This window comes from Amaranthus tricolor, chromosome 7 (genome assembly GCF_026212465.1).
Source record: "Amaranthus tricolor cultivar Red isolate AtriRed21 chromosome 7, ASM2621246v1, whole genome shotgun sequence".
NCBI classification, from domain to species: Eukaryota; Viridiplantae; Streptophyta; class Magnoliopsida; order Caryophyllales; family Amaranthaceae; genus Amaranthus; species Amaranthus tricolor.
The window spans coordinates 20745003-20760766 of NC_080053.1; the positions used below are offsets into that span (position 1 = coordinate 20745003).

Below are 15764 nucleotides of genomic sequence, written 5' to 3' on the forward strand. Positions count from 1 at the left end.
TTAATGTCTACTTACGACCTTTTTGGTAGATGGTAATAAACGACGGTAATAAGAATGAAAAATAAGTGTAATTTTAGTTGAAAAATCTTTTGACTACCTTAATGGCCATGCTTGTCCAACTTCAATCATCTCATTTTCTTCATAAAATTCATTTCAATGCGTTACCATTGGGAGAGGTAGTATTAGGTGGTAATTGAAATTTGTAAACAAAAAACTTTTTTTGTGATCAGAGTTTTATTACCATGGGAATAATATGAAATTTTTGATGAAATTTTACACTATAAATCATACCTATTACCATCATTAATACTACTAACCAAATGGGCTAATTTTAATGCCTACTTACATTATTCTTAATGTCTACTTTCAATATCGTAAATGTCTACTTACAACATTTTAATATTTACTTATTATATTTTAAAAAATATATAATGAACCGACCTAATTAAAACCGTCTCTCACAAGAATTTGTGCTCAACTTATTTGTTATTCAATAAAAATCCACATGCCACATACACCCCCAAATACACTACCATGTCATATTAATGGGTCCCACATTTTTCCATGTCACCAATTAGTGATTCATTATCCCATCACAAACTCAATATAAAACAAAGTGATCAAAGTATAACCGAACCTTTGCAATACTAGAAAATCTACTCGTGGTGTAGTGACCAAAACGATTTTTCGATTTTCAAATTTGAGAAAATTTTCACAGTCGTAGTCTCATATACGTGAAAGTACAGACTGCGGCACACCGGCCACCTGAACTCCAGAATTTTTCTCCCTGGTTTCCCTATTCATCTTGAATCCCTCCCACTGGTAATTGACAGAATTTAATCCCTAATTTGTTTATTTTCTTCGGTTGTTCAATCTTACTTTTTTTTTTTGAGGTTTAATCGACCTATAGTTAGTTCAATTTAAATTCGGGTTTAAGAAATTGAATCAGATTGCTCACTTTGCCAGTGGTTAATTGATTTGTGGACGTATATGTTCAATTCAATTAGGTCAGCTGATAAGTCGGTAAAATTCAGTTATGAGCATTTTTTTTTTTTTACCCCAATCGCCCAATTGTTATTGCAGATTATATGTTTTGTAATAAGTCAATGAGAATTTCTGTGACGCGAGATTGTGTTGTTTCTTGGGACATGTTATACATGATTGATATAGTGGTATGACTTATTGAACTTTTTCATTTTTTGACTTCTTACTCTTATATTCGATTGATTACATGATACATCCCGTTTTGAAGGTCCTAGTGTCGATATTATGTTGAAATTTTAAGAAAATCATAATAAGTATTTGTGATGTGAGATTATTTGTAATTTCAAGAAAGGAAAACATTATGCAATTTATGGAGATGGTTGACATCAAGGTATAGTGCACAATTGTGTATGAGATCAACTTCTGAATGTAGCGTGGTGCCATGATTATTTTCTAGGCTTTGACATTGTTCATCAATTGATGAGGTTTTGGTCCAAAGCAATGCTTTCTTGAATACCTTACAGTATTAGTTCCCTTTACCACTATATTCTTGGATATAGTTGCTGGTTGTGTTTCCTGATTAAGTTAAAAAAAAACGTTTGTTTATTAGTATTTGGAAGCATTAATATTGAGTGTGATGATGATGTATGCTTGCAGGTTTCCCTTTTTTGGCTTATAGTTTATGGTATTAATTTATTGGCCTTAGCATTTACATAACTATTGGAATGGAAGTTTTACGTTCTTCCCTCAGCAACACGGATGATCATGTGGGTATCCCAGATGATTTGCGTTGTAAGAGGTCGGATGGTAAACAATGGAGATGTACAGCCATGTCTATGCCTGATAAAACCGTATGTGAGAAGCACTACATTCAGGCGAAGAAGAGGGCAGCTAATTCTGCTTTACGAGCTAGTCTAAAAAAAACAAAGAGGAAGCCTGCTGATGAAAGTCTGATTTATTGGGAGAGTAAGAGTGATGACAAGGATATGTCTTTTGCAGAGGCAGACGTTGAGGCTCTTCCACTGCCAAGTTTGGCTAAAAATCCCAAGGATAGGGGGGTGAAGAATCAAGTCCTTTGTTCTCCTGAATCTCCATCAATGAAGAATTTGACAATGCTGAATTCATTGAATTCGGATGAAGATATGCAGACAGATTTGGATTTTTTTGATGAGAGTAGAAGGCCGTACCAGGCATCACCTTCGTATGCAATAGAGTTCTCAAGGAACGTGTCACTGAAAAGCCCTGATAATGGTGCCATGGCCACCAATGAGGTAAAAGCCACTCATATTTGTTTATTATTTTAAATGTTTATTGTAAATGATCAAACAGAGAAATATATATGTTTATTGGGATTAATTACTTTAGCCGATCCTAATCTTTTGGGATTAAGGTTTCGACATTGTTGTTATTGGTAATGGTAATGGTAGCTATCTTTTTTTTTCACCTTTTTATAAACGAATAGTGGACAATATCCTTTTTGAAAGATAATAAAATGGAAGTTTTATAAGAAAAGATCATTATTCCATCATCAAACATTGAGATGAGGCTTAACTGGACAAGACAGTATTATTTGTCAGTATAATAATATTAGTGAAACTGGTTATAATTTTATTGCATTTGGTAGAAAGAATCTCATGCCATGGTGGCAATTTCTGTGGCAAGTGGTGATAGATGGTAATGAAAGTTTGATAAGACTAAAAGACCTTGTCCATTACCATGGCATTTGCAGGAAACCTACCTTACCAAATTATTGTATTTGCATTTGAAGATGATGTCAGATTTAGTGGATTGACATATTCGAGATGATGAGGAATAAAGTTAGAATATGTAGATGAAAAGATTTAGCTATTGTTGATAGAGAAGTACACAAAATGTAAGGATAATGAACAACTTTCAAGAGGCTTGTTGTCTCCCAAATGAACGTAGAACTCTTACAAAACACTCAACAATCATATACATTTTTCTCTACTCCCTTCCCTATTTATAACATTCTTTGATTTTCATCTTACTGTCTCCTTTCAAGGAATCAACTAATTTCTTTTGTTGGCTACTCCTAACAAATTATTACGATAATAATATAGATGCATTGCCGTTACTGGCATTCATTGTTTGCTTTTTAAAGGGGCTGCTAATCTTAATACAAAATATCTAATATTAACATGTTTTAGATCCTTCTCGTGCTTTTTCTCTTGGTTTCTTACCTGTTAGATACTGATACAAATTTTACTGGTTTTTTAAACCTAATTCTCCACTCTTCATTTTTGGAGAGCTAGGACTATAAAGATGTCTTGTCAAGTTTATCAACTAGCTAAGAATATTTTCAATATATAAGAAAGTTCACTATAAAATTCACAATTTGAAATAGTGACTAAGGGCAATGTCTCTCTTCTCGGGTAGGGTATGTGTCTTAAGTGTCATACTCGAAATTTTGTGAAAATTTTTTTGGTTCAAATGATGTTTCAGAGTCACATCACTATTAGAGTGTCAAATATCCGACACAGAGTCCTTGGGGTAAAATGAAGTGTTTTAGCGTATTAAGTCTAGAATCTTTTCAAATCTGACAAAATGCGAATGATTTTTATTCTAAAAATGTTAAATTATGTTGTAGATAGAAATATCGATCATATCATGGGAAATTATTATTGTCGGGATAATATTGGGGTATTTCTACTATGCTCTACTTGTGATTTTCAGCTTCTTAATCAAAGTAATAAATTCCATCTTGCTTTCTAGGTTCATTCTGACACCAGCACTGATTCTCCTAATGACACCAACGGACCTATCTGCCATCAGTGCCATAGTAGAAGCAAAAGCTCAGTTATTTGGTGCCTTAAATGCGACAGAAAAGGGTATTGTGGTAGCTGCATCAGTACATGGTGAGATTGATATTTTATTTATTCTTTGATGTTTGTAGTCTATAATAAGCTAGTGTATGAATAGTCACTTTTGTGTTAGGTATAATAATATCCCTTTGGAGGAGATCCAAAGAGTTTGCCCTGCATGTCGTGGCTTGTGTAATTGTAAGATGTGCTCCAGGGTAGATAATTTGATAAAGGTATAATGTCAGTATTTTTCCATCTATGATGTTTCTTGGTGTCACTTTTTTATGTGAATAATCATGGACATTTTTTATCTTCTCTATTTAATGTGTAAGACTACTATTACTTTGTTGTTGTAGGCAAAAATAAGGGAGATACCTGTACTGGATAAGCTGCAATACCTTTATTGTTTGTTATCTTCTGTGCTTCCTGTGGTCAAGCTGATCCACCAACAACAGTGTGCTGAAGTGGAGTTAGAAAAGAAGCTTTGTGGTAAGAAGCATAATGTTCTAATTTTTTCACTATGTTTTTGGTATATTATTCTTGCTTAAGTAACTTCTATTTTTCTTGACTATGCATGCATTCTTCAGGAATTGATGTAAACCTTGAGAGGAAGAAATTGAATGCAGACGAGCAGATGTGTTGGTACTCATGCTATCTCTTGAACTTTGGTTTAATAAAAAAATCTTTCAAACTAGCGTGTTGTATGTATATTTGTGTGTGTAATGTGTATGTATATGTGTTTCTTTCATCATTGTTCATGCTATATTTTATATGATAATATGAGAAGCTGAAAGTGTTTTCTGCCAGTGATTGCTGCAGAGTTCCGATCGTTGATTATCATCGTCACTGCTCAAATTGTTCGTATGATCTTTGCCTTAGTTGTTGTGATGATCTTCGTAGTTCAACTCTGGCTGAAAGAAAAGATGATCCGGATGATACTTATAGCTCTGAGAAAAATCAGTTGGGTGAGATTTTTAAAGAACAAGCGTCACCAAACCATAGGCTTTTAATGAGTGTAAAGATTCCTGGCTGGAGAGCAAGTAAAGATGGCAGTGTACCTTGTCTTCCTCGGGAACATGGAGGTTGTGGCTCTTTTTTATCTCTTCGGCGAATTTTTAAGATGAATTGGGTCGCTAAATTGGTGAAAAATCTAGAGGAAATGGTTAGCGGTTGCAAGGTTAAAGAAATTAACATTTCTTTATACACCAGACAAATGAACTCTAGGCTTCTTGAATGTGCATCACGCAAAGACAGTGATGATAATTTCTTGTATTGTCCATCAGTTGAAGACATTAAACATGATGGAGTTGTTTACTTTAGAAAACATTGGGGGAAGGGTGAACCTATCCTTGTCAAGCAGGTTTGTGATGGTTCATCAAGCACAAGCTGGGATCCCATGGTTATTTGGAGAGAAATTTGTGAATCTAATAAAGAGGGGATGACTGATGCTGGTGGAGTGGTGAAGGCGATTGATTGTCTAGATTGGTCCGAGGTATGATTTTTTAATTGAAAAAAATTGAATGTCAAATTTCACCTTTGGGTGGTCTGGTTTTAAATTCTCTCTTTATTTTTTTAAAAGCTTGCATTTTATTTATTTTTGGGAAATCCCATATTTAATTATATCTTCCATTAAAGTTCTAAATGACCTACTATGACTTTCGATTACACTTCAATTAATCAAAGACTCTGTGCTGATCTTGCTCTGATCCAGATTATAACTGAGTCACTTCAATTAATTAAATGTTTGTTTTGAAATAATCATATTATTTTTAAGGCAATAATCAAAGCATCTATTGCTCTGATCAAAATTATAATTGTTTGAGCTGCTTCATTAGCTCTTGATCTTGCTCAAATCCACATTAAAGGTTAATCATATCTATTTTCTTCAAGGAATATGTAGCTCCTAATGCTGTGCTGATTGAATAAAAAGTGTGGCTGCATGCAATAGATGCTAACAAGTTCTGATCTTAACCTGTGAAAATTCTAGTGCTTATTGCCTAATTTTTTAGAAATATATCAACCCAAGGAGCCACACTTCATAGAAAAGCATATAAGACCATAGAGAGTGACAACCTATCAAAAGTTTTGCCTCCTTGCATGACTGGAGCTTCCCTTTGCATGTTTAGTACTTGCAACAAGTCAAGAACATCACAGTTGAATCACAAGAATGGACAAAACACTAACCATATGTAATATTTATATTACATCTATACATTCATACCTTAAGTCAAAAACTCTTTGATAATGAGAGTTGTCAGATAAATTTCCTTTTATCTGTGCATACCCAAAGAGTCATGGCATACATGGGACTAACCATAAAGAAGAACATGCTCAAGTCTATGCATATTTAAAACAATACAAAATCAGCTTTCGTTTAGCACTAATAGTTGTTGAAAATCACCCTTCATCATAAACCAATCAGAGAAAGATGGTTGTTAATAAATATGAACAAGCAATATAGCCATAAGCCACCACAAAGAATTGAGATTGAAGAAAAATGAAGCTAATGTAGCTGCAGTTAAGGAAGAGCAATTGAGCGCAGTATGTATTTGTTTCCACGATTGGCTTCATTGAAAAGAATGTGGAAAGCATGAGAAAGCATACAGCAGTGAGCAGACCATGTACAGGCACACCAGCATAGTGAAAATAGCATCCACAGAAGCATTTGCTTTAGTATCAAGCATGATGTTATTGATGCTGGTGCTAAACTTCAAAGCAAAGGCACAAGCCAGGAATATAATGTTTATGACAGAGCTCAATAAGTAAAGACATAGATTAAGTATGTACAAATTTAAGTAAAGAAGGAAGCAAAATGAAAGGATGAAGATCTGTGGTTAAAGGTCTTTACTCACATGAAGATCTTCATCACCATCAAGCGTATTCCGCATATCGAGCATCCTCTATGTTGATGGCTGTAGAAGATTTAGGGGGCAGGAAAGGATGAACTAGCTACTTAAGTTTGAAAAATCTCCGCAACCTGAGTTGATAAGCCCTGGTGTCATCAAATATTGTGGTTGACTTGGATAATTTATAAGGGTGTGAATGTGAAACTCTTTTTCCCCTCCTTTGTAACACTATAGCACAACCTCCTTGAGCTAAGAGATGGTGTGTATTTTTATTTTTCTTTTATTGATTAATAATCATGTTTCATACTTTGGTAGAAGTATGGGGTAGAACTTTTCTTTCCCTCTGCACCCTTTGGTTTCCTGTTTATGTCTATTTTGTGGGTATTGTGACTGGAAGGTAAAGAGAACTTTTTGGTAATATTTTTAGACGTGCGCATGGAACTGTGATTGCAAATTTAACATGATTGGGGATTCCTCCCACCCTCTCCAGTCTTACATAGTTGGAGTTAACCTGCTTTATATGTTTGACAAAATCTTACTTGTCCTGATGATAGGTTGATATAGAACTTGGGCTATTCATGAAGGGATACTCAGAGGGGCGCCTTCGTGAAAATGGTTCTCCACAAATGTTGAAGCTGAAAGATTGGCCATCACCAAGTGCATCTGAGGAGTTCTTCTTGTATCAAAGGCCTGAATTTATTAGTAAAATCCCATTTCTTGAATTTATTCATTCCAAGTGGGGGCTTTTGAATGTTGCTGCTAAACTGCCTCATTATTCCCTGCAAAATGATGTTGGACCAAAGATATTTATTTCATATGGACTATCTGAAGAGTTAGACAAAGGTGACTCAGTGACTAATATCCATTTGAATATGCGTGATATGGTGAGTTTTCCATTCTCGGCTCGTCTTTCTCGGTTTAAGTTGAAGCATATTGGTGTGTTATTAATCTGATTAATTTGGAGCTATGGAAATGAATCGTGAGTTTTTGTGTTTTGTAATTTATTTTTAGTCTTTTATCATGAAAATTTGTACTCATATAAAGTAAACATTGACGATTTCATGAAACCTACCCTTCTTGTTAGTGTACCCTGATTCTCTCTTTAAGATGAGGCATACAACACATAATTTTATGACAGGTGAAGTTGGTACTCGGCATTATATATCTGTTGTCATGGCAATAGATCCTATGTTTATGGTCAATAAATTTAAGATAATTGTGTCCCGATGCTTTGTTTTTAGTATAAACAATTTTTTACTTTGGCCCAGACTTCTTATATATCATCTTCATAGTTGATGAATTTGATAAAAGCAATTTTCAGATCGGCCTTTAGGTTCTGAAATACTAAATTTTACATTTGAATGATAAATATTAATATAAGTTACAACAATGGTCTTAAAGGATATCGATTTTGGAATACTTGAAAACTGATGACAATTTGGTAGCCCCTAGTCTCACTCTTGTATTTCAATATTCTAAAACTTTCTTTAGGGATTTGATGACAATTAGCCCCTAGTGTCACTATGATTGGATATAAGATCTTCAATGAATTTTGAAACCTAGTGGTTCTATGTGACTAGAAATATTTTCCTTTCTTAAATTTTAATTTCCCACATTTCATATTTGCTTCATGAAAAATACAACTTGAGAGAGCGTTGTAAGCGTAAACTTGTAATCATAATATGTGGAAATAAAGGGAAAGCAATTAAATGACTAATTAGAGTTTTAGCATATTGTTTCACTACAAAAAATTACTCATGTTCTGTATATCTATTTTAGGGTATGGATCTTTTACTATGTGACAAGATCATAAACTTTTCTTAATCTACTTCTGTTATTTGATTGAGCTACTCACTTCACAACTTCCTTCTCTTCAGCGGAGGTGTTTCACATCAAAAGTCTTGAATCAAAGTTTATTACCATCAAAAATGTATTTTGTTTTTTAAAACCTACCTAAAAAGATTATTTCCTTATATTGTGCAAGAAAAAAAAAATCTTAGTATGAATTGCTTTATTTTTTGTGGTGTACTCTTAACACCCATTTTTTAAGATTAAGGCTTTGCTGCTTTCCTGCTTGGGCGGTGTTGTGTGATGTACTTTAACGTTACTTCAGTTTTCTGGCACTATGCTGTTGTTGTGTGGTGTAAATGAATTTGATGTAATGTTCATTCAATGATTGATTAAGTTGATGGAAAATAAACAGTCAAAAAGGAACTTTCAATGTTCAAGAACTGTGTTGAAATTTCAACCTTGGTCTTGGGACTTTAGTTCTGTTCTTCTAGTTCTTTGTTGACTTTGAACTTGAAATTTTCTCTCGTTATTTGTGACTGTTTCTTTCAGGTATACCTCTTGGTGCATTCTCATGAAATGAAAGTTAAAGGCTGGCAGCAGGAAAGCATTGACAAGACACAGAAAGCTAGTGAGGAAACTATGGAGCAAGATTTTTCTGAATATAAATGCAGGGACCTGAAGGAAAAGGCGACACTTGGGTCGCCCTTTCAAGGAGATGATAAAAGAGATGTGAATAGGGGTAAACTAGACATAAATTTAGATGAGCAAATAGAAGATATTGAAAGCAGGACATTGGAGCGAGAACATGAGCACAAGGAAAGAGGATTGCTTTCTTCTGACACCCTTCCTGGAGCCAGTTGGGATGTCTTTCGACGGGAGGATATTCTAAAGTTAATTGATTATCTAAGATCTCATTGGCCGGATTTTGGAAAGTCTACTATGGTAATTAATTACCTTATGAGAATTTACTTTATAATTGAAATAATTTTTTCTATAATATAATGCGTGTTGCTAAATTAATTCCCGGAATCTCAGGTTACGAGCCCTCTTTTCTGTGAATCAGTGTATCTTAACAGTCACCATAAAAGGAAACTAAAGGAGGAATTTGGTAGGACTGCTTATTCATTTTGAATACTGTAACTCTGGGTGTTTGTTTGATTTTCTATATTAAAAAAAAAAAGAAAATTTCCACCACATAATATTTAATTGGGAATAGCTGTCGATGTCATTGTATCTTAATTATTCCCTTGTGAATAGATTATTTTGAGGTCTGATTATCTCTATTTTTCTCTTCCCTGATGTAATTCATGATATCTCTTATACTTGATGACTATCTATCTCTTATTTTTTATGTGTGTGTGAGTGCGTGCACTTCTGCTATAGTTTGGTATATTTCTGGTCTCCCTTGTATATTTTTTCTCCATATTTTTTATATCTAGGAACTAGAAAGTAGAATTACTACAGATTGATGTTGTGTCTTTGTTTCTTTGTGGTGTGTTAAAGTATTAAGGTTCCAATTGATAACCAAATAAAAAATCTTGTTTGAATGTATTCTACACTTCTACTTCATTTATGGCTGATTTGGATTGAAAACTGTATCAATCTCACGTCTTTGACAGCATACATGCTGCAACTCGTAAATAGTATACTCAATTCTCTGTAGTTTGCACGTTTATTTCCTATCCACTTGGATTTTCTGCTCTTCTCTTGAATTCTCTTTGTTCATTCATTTTGAGGGACTTGTTATTAGTGCATCTGATGTTGCTGGTTTAGATGTTACTAGTGGTATTGATCATCGTACAAGTTTAGATGTTCAAGTCTTTATAACATGGTTTTGTGACATTCTAACTATATTTCTAGTGTGGTTTACCAGATTCTTCATATTGCTCGAATGCTTATCATGATTTTGTTAACATCAACTGGTTCATAAAATATCTCTTTTTTCTTTTGTCTAGGAATTGAACCATGGTCATTTGACCAGTATTTGGGCCAAGCTGTGTTTGTCCCTGCTGGATGTCCATTTCAAGTAAGGAATCTTCAGGTGAGTTCATTTGACTTTTCGCTTTGGCACTAGTATGATTTGATGTGGTTATTCTCATTTTTTCTGTTTATGTGCAGACCTGAGAAGTCACTATGGTTACCATACTTGCTTTTGCATGAATTGTATTCTCAGTCCTGTCTTAAGTCAATGTTTGTTATGATGATGTTGTTTGTTAGCTATTAGTAGCTTGTGCTTGAAGAGAATATACTTTAACTTGACATATGTCTAAGTTTGTATTCACTCATATCCAATCATCTATATCTCTTCTGAGTTACCTGTTTATAGAACTGTATTCAATTTATTGTTAGAGTAATAAATCATAGAACTAAATTGATTGGCACATGTCAGTTACTTTCTTATGCCAATAAAAAAAAGAGCACAATTTAAATAATACTCAAATTTGAGTTTGTTATTTATTTTTATTATGTACTAGACAATGTATATACCTGATCATCAGTATAACTATAATTTTTAATCTTGCGTCTGTTTCTCAGGGAGTATTTTTTTCATGGTGTTCTTAATGAATTGTAATTTTTTGAACATTACGTGACATGGTTATTATGTTCATTCTTTGACTTTGCAGTCCACAGTTCAGTTGGGTCTTGATTTCTTGTCTCCTGAGAGCTTAGAGCAGGCGTTGAAATTGGCTGAAGAGATACGTTGTCTTCCAAATGATCATGCTACAAAGCTTCAAATGGTAGAGGCAAGTGAAATCTAAGCCCTTTTTTGCAGTGTTGCCAATATAGTTGCAAAACCTCTTGCTAAATTTTTCTTCATCTTTTTTTTCTCAGGTTGGAAAGATATCACTGTATGCAGGTAGTTCCGCAATTAAAGAGGTGCAGAAGTTGGTTCTTGATCCAAAGTAAGTTGCAATATAAATCTTAGAATTACACGCGCGCACACACGCATACTAAAGAGCAACAACAACAATGTCAAAACCTTAATCCCAACAATCTGCGGTTTGCTACCCGTTACACAGACCAAAACAAATAAACGTGGAATATCGTCTTTAATAAAGTTTATATTTTATTAGGTCTCATCTAATACTTATCACAACTAAGAAATCAATTACAGTGATCATTTGCATATATCTTCTTCCATCATGTATTCTACGGTCTACGCACTATCATATGCTCCAGTAAATCCCAATTTTTTATGTCATGTTGTCACTCCTATCCAAGTCGTCTTTGGCCAACATCTTCCTTTCCTATGCTCCTAAATGTTCCAACCTTACACTTTTTTAGCTGCTGCAATTTTCGGTTTTCTTTGCACATGATAGACCAACGTAAATAGTTTCTCTCAATTTGTCTTCAAATACTGCGACTCCAATACAATTTTTGAATTTCATCATTTTAAATTCTATTCCTTAAGATATGCATGTTCATCCATTCCCCCACCCTCCTACAATATTCTTTTCAAAAAGTCCAATACATAGTGTAAAAATGTGGTAATGGTCGTGACTGCGGTTACGGATACAATGATACAGTAACAAGGGTGATGTGTTTGTCGTACCGCTTAATTTTGGCCTTAGCCATGAAATAAACGCTGAAGCCATTATTTTCTTTCATTTAACTCATTTTCTAATTGATGCTATGCCATTATTTTCTAATTGTTGCTAATCGGAGAGATATAATAAGAATTCATCTTGTTGTTGGTATGCCATTATTTTCTAACTGTTGGCGAGCAATTCTTCCCTTCTCAATTTTCTTTCATCTAAATTCTATTTGATGAATTCATTAGCTTAAAAACATTAATTTAAAAAGAAAAAAACCGTAGACTAGACCAGACCGTTTCTCTAAACGGTCTGGTCCGGTCCTGATATTTATACTGGTCTGGTTTGAAAAATTTTCGGACCGGAATTTCTGATCTGGTCTGATTTTAGTGCCAAATCAGACCAGACTGGACCGTGTGCACCCCTACTCGTACTTGAGTCCAGGTAACATAGATTTTAAATAGATACAACAATACTTATCCTCGGGTATTTTCACATCTTATTTGTTCCATATATCATATTAAAGAGCTTAGTTAATTAACTCGATCTCATTTGCCTTGAGCATTTCTAAGCCTTGACATTATTTTAATTTTAATTTCTAGAAGTTGTGTGTAAATGATGGGCTAATTCAAGTGTTTGTTTGTAAATCTTGTATATTTATCTTTTTTCTGTGTATTAATCAGCATGTGTCATCTGTGTGTGCAGGTTTAGTGCTGAGTTTTTGTTTGAGGATCGTAATCTAACTGCGATGGTTTCAGAAAATCTGAAGAGAATAATGAAACAAAGACAAGTTGTCTGCTCATAAATCAACATAATTTGCTTATCTGAACACTTCTGCTTTCTATTTTATATTGAATTCTGAATTTCCTACATGGTTTTATGTCTGAATCTCCACGAAATAGCTGTCCCTTTTCTGAGGTTAATCAAATTAGGGTAGAGCGCATACACGGGAAATGTATTTATTAGTTCTTGCAAAGTAGAGAGGGCTAATTACAGCTTTTTTCTATCTCACTTAATCCCTGCATGATGCCATTGTATTTGTATTTTTGAGGGTTACGCTATTTTAGTATTAAAAATTTCTTGTAAATAGAACATATTTAACGACATTTTCTTACCTTCTAATTGTGGTTCTAATTTTATGACTTAGATAATAATAGTTTTGTAGACAATGGGTTTACCTTATTAAAATTTTTATTTTTTCTGTCTTCATTTTAACTTCATATATACTGTTGGAAATTGGAATGGGTGAAATTGCAGGAATTAGGAACTAAATGAAAGAGGTTATGTTAAATTGTATTTGTGAATGGCAAGAGGTGGTGGTTAATTGGTGAAATATAAGAAGAGAGAGAAAGAGAGAGAGAGAGAAGTCATACGTTATGCTGCAAATGAGCTTAATAATTAGTAAGTGAAGTGAAGTGTTTCCTATGGATTTTCTTGTCCTTTAATCCTTTGTGTTAATGCTTGCTTAACAGAATTAGTAATACATTTTATTTTCAATTCTGTTATGCCATATTAGGAAACGATGATTTCATTTGGAAACTTAAAATTGGCTAAATTCTATTGTTTGGCAAATTAAAAATTTTCAAATTTAGATTTGGATCAAATTCTACCATTGTTTTTAAAGCAGTTGAAGTTGAGGATTTGAAAATGACTATCCAAACTTTGTCATTTTCAAATTCTTCATTTATGATTTCATAACTGAAAGGAATTTAAGTTGTTAGTTTATTGCTTGTTTAATTATAATTGTTTCAGGATTTTGAGAATTGAGATCTTTAAGTTGAGTTTTTAGTAAAATGCTAAAATTCGTTATCGAAAATTGATTTGCTAATTTTCAAACCGATTTGAAGCCAATCAAATCTTTTTGAGTTAGTAGATATTGGCATTCTAGTTGGTGCTATGCGAATTAGAAGAGAAAACCACTTTTCGATTGCCTGATGTTACACATAGCTAATTTCATATTCTTTATTGGCGTGAATTTTGCAAAATAATTTCACGCTTGGCAGTTGGCAGAGCTAATACAGTGCAAATTATAACAAAAGGGCAGGATTCCTATGATTATGAAACATGGCTTTACTTTTAATCCTTCCATATGCAAGATTTAAGGCTTTTGAGCCTAGCTTGTGAAGGCTTTTGAAAAGATCAATATTTTAAATGGACGTATATATTTAGAAATGTTAGTGGACATATATCTTGAAGAAAATTACCTAGTAGTAGTTCTATATAACATTGTTTACAATTAACTGAAGTTTCTTTTTTCTGTATCCTTTAATAAAATAGCCACACAATACAAGTTAGTCTTTCTGTTTCTGCCTCTCCAAATTGACAAAAGATGTTAGGAATTCTGTCTTATGAACCCATTCAAGCCTTTTACCTCCTATTTAGTTTACTGCTCTACCATGTTCAGTTACTCATGGTTTGACTTGATTTATCCATCCCTCTTCTTTTTTCCATTTGCATTTCACTTCCAATTTCTTTTCATCTACCAACTTTTACAACTATTAGCTTCTTGTGGCTCAATGGATAGAGCATCCGCATATGGAGTAGAAGATTTGGGATTCAACCCCCTACTGGACGCAGGTATCAATTGGAGGATTTCTTGACTGCGCGCAACTCTCTTTACTCTCTCCGTGGAAAACGGGTATGATTTCTCTGCATCTTTCAGGAAAAAGAAAACCCCTATTCGGACCCTGCCTTGTGCGAGTATCCTTTACCTTTTAGCTTAGGTACATAAAATTGTCATAATAATGATTTTGCTTCTTCGATTTTGCCTCCACTTGTAAAATTGATCCCACTATTATGTGTATTGAAATTCATCCCTAACTTATAGACCCTATTCTGGATGGGCACACTGACCATATTACTAATATTTTATAAATTGAAAGCCCCATTCAGAACGAATATCATTATAAGTGGAAACCTTATTCTTAACAATTATCCCAGTTACAATCCTACTATGATCATTGGAATATGACTAATGACCAACTATTTGTCGACACGTGCCAACCTAGGAATATGGAAAATAATGCAACACCACCTTCAATTAGTTGCTTGAACACTTGGATGTTTCAGGAAGGATTCTTGAGATTTTATGAATATTTTTTTTCCAAGGACATTGACACAAAAATATTTTAGTAGAGAAGACGATATTGGACAGGCCCCTTTTGAAGTATTCACTAAGGTTTCCGTCTATTGCAAGTGCTGCCAAAATAATACCTTGATGTAAACTTCGTTCATTTTCGATGGGGGGCGGAAGATTTTATTGTCTGATGATCGATGAGTTATAAAATGACTTATTATTTTATACACTTATTTATGTAAAGTTGTATATGGCCACATGGATCAATTATTATCACAATTTACAAGGGTAATATTGCATACATCCATCATCAAGTTCCTCTAAAGTGGGAGTCTTTCAATAACTTGAGATTATAGAATGTGATATAAACTTCAACAATAAGCATTAGGTGACTGCATAAAATGTGTTATATATTTGTTTGTAGTTCACTGCAGTCACCATAGAGTAAAAATACGGTAAAGGTCACGATGGCGGTAACGAAACGGTGATGCAGTAACGAGAGTGATATGTTTACTGTAATGCCTGAATATCGGTCAAAACCAAAAGATATCCCTTGATACAGCTCAAAATACGGTTCTTTAACTCCTTTACAACGCGGGGAATTTTAATTCGTTGTTCTTAAAGACCTTCACAACGCGGCCGATGCGATGATGTTTTTACACAATGATTGTTGCTATGTAATGGGAGTAGGATTGAACAAAAGTAACCTTTT

The 15764-nt window shown here is 33.8% G+C and overlaps 1 protein-coding gene across 1 annotated transcript; it reads left to right on the plus strand.

Moving 5' to 3' along the window:
• The first annotated feature begins 631 nt into the window (after positions 1 to 631).
• On the plus strand, positions 632 to 13185 carry LOC130817601 (E3 ubiquitin-protein ligase JMJ24). The gene is made up of 14 exons (XM_057683404.1): positions 632 to 822; positions 1642 to 2255; positions 3718 to 3860; positions 3940 to 4039; positions 4163 to 4295; positions 4394 to 4448; positions 4614 to 5298; positions 7207 to 7536; positions 8993 to 9385; positions 9479 to 9551; positions 10399 to 10484; positions 11068 to 11187; positions 11276 to 11346; positions 12682 to 13185. Exons 2-14 carry the CDS (start codon positions 1710 to 1712, stop codon positions 12779 to 12781), a joined length of 2835 nt encoding a protein of 944 aa, XP_057539387.1. The 5' UTR covers positions 632 to 822; positions 1642 to 1709; the 3' UTR covers positions 12782 to 13185.
• The last annotated feature ends 2579 nt before the right edge of the window (positions 13186 to 15764 follow it).

Bases quoted from the DNA above. Each gene is read 5' to 3' on its own strand.
- LOC130817601 (XM_057683404.1), top strand. From the start codon at position 1,710: ATGGAAGTTTTACGTTCTTCCCTCAGCAACACGGATGATCATGTGGGT. The intron at 11,188-11,275 runs GCAAGTGAAATC...TTTTTTTCTCAG, and splicing joins CAAAGCTTCAAATGGTAGAG to GTTGGAAAGATATCACTGTA. The intron at 11,347-12,681 runs GTAAGTTGCAAT...CTGTGTGTGCAG, and splicing joins AAGTTGGTTCTTGATCCAAA to GTTTAGTGCTGAGTTTTTGT.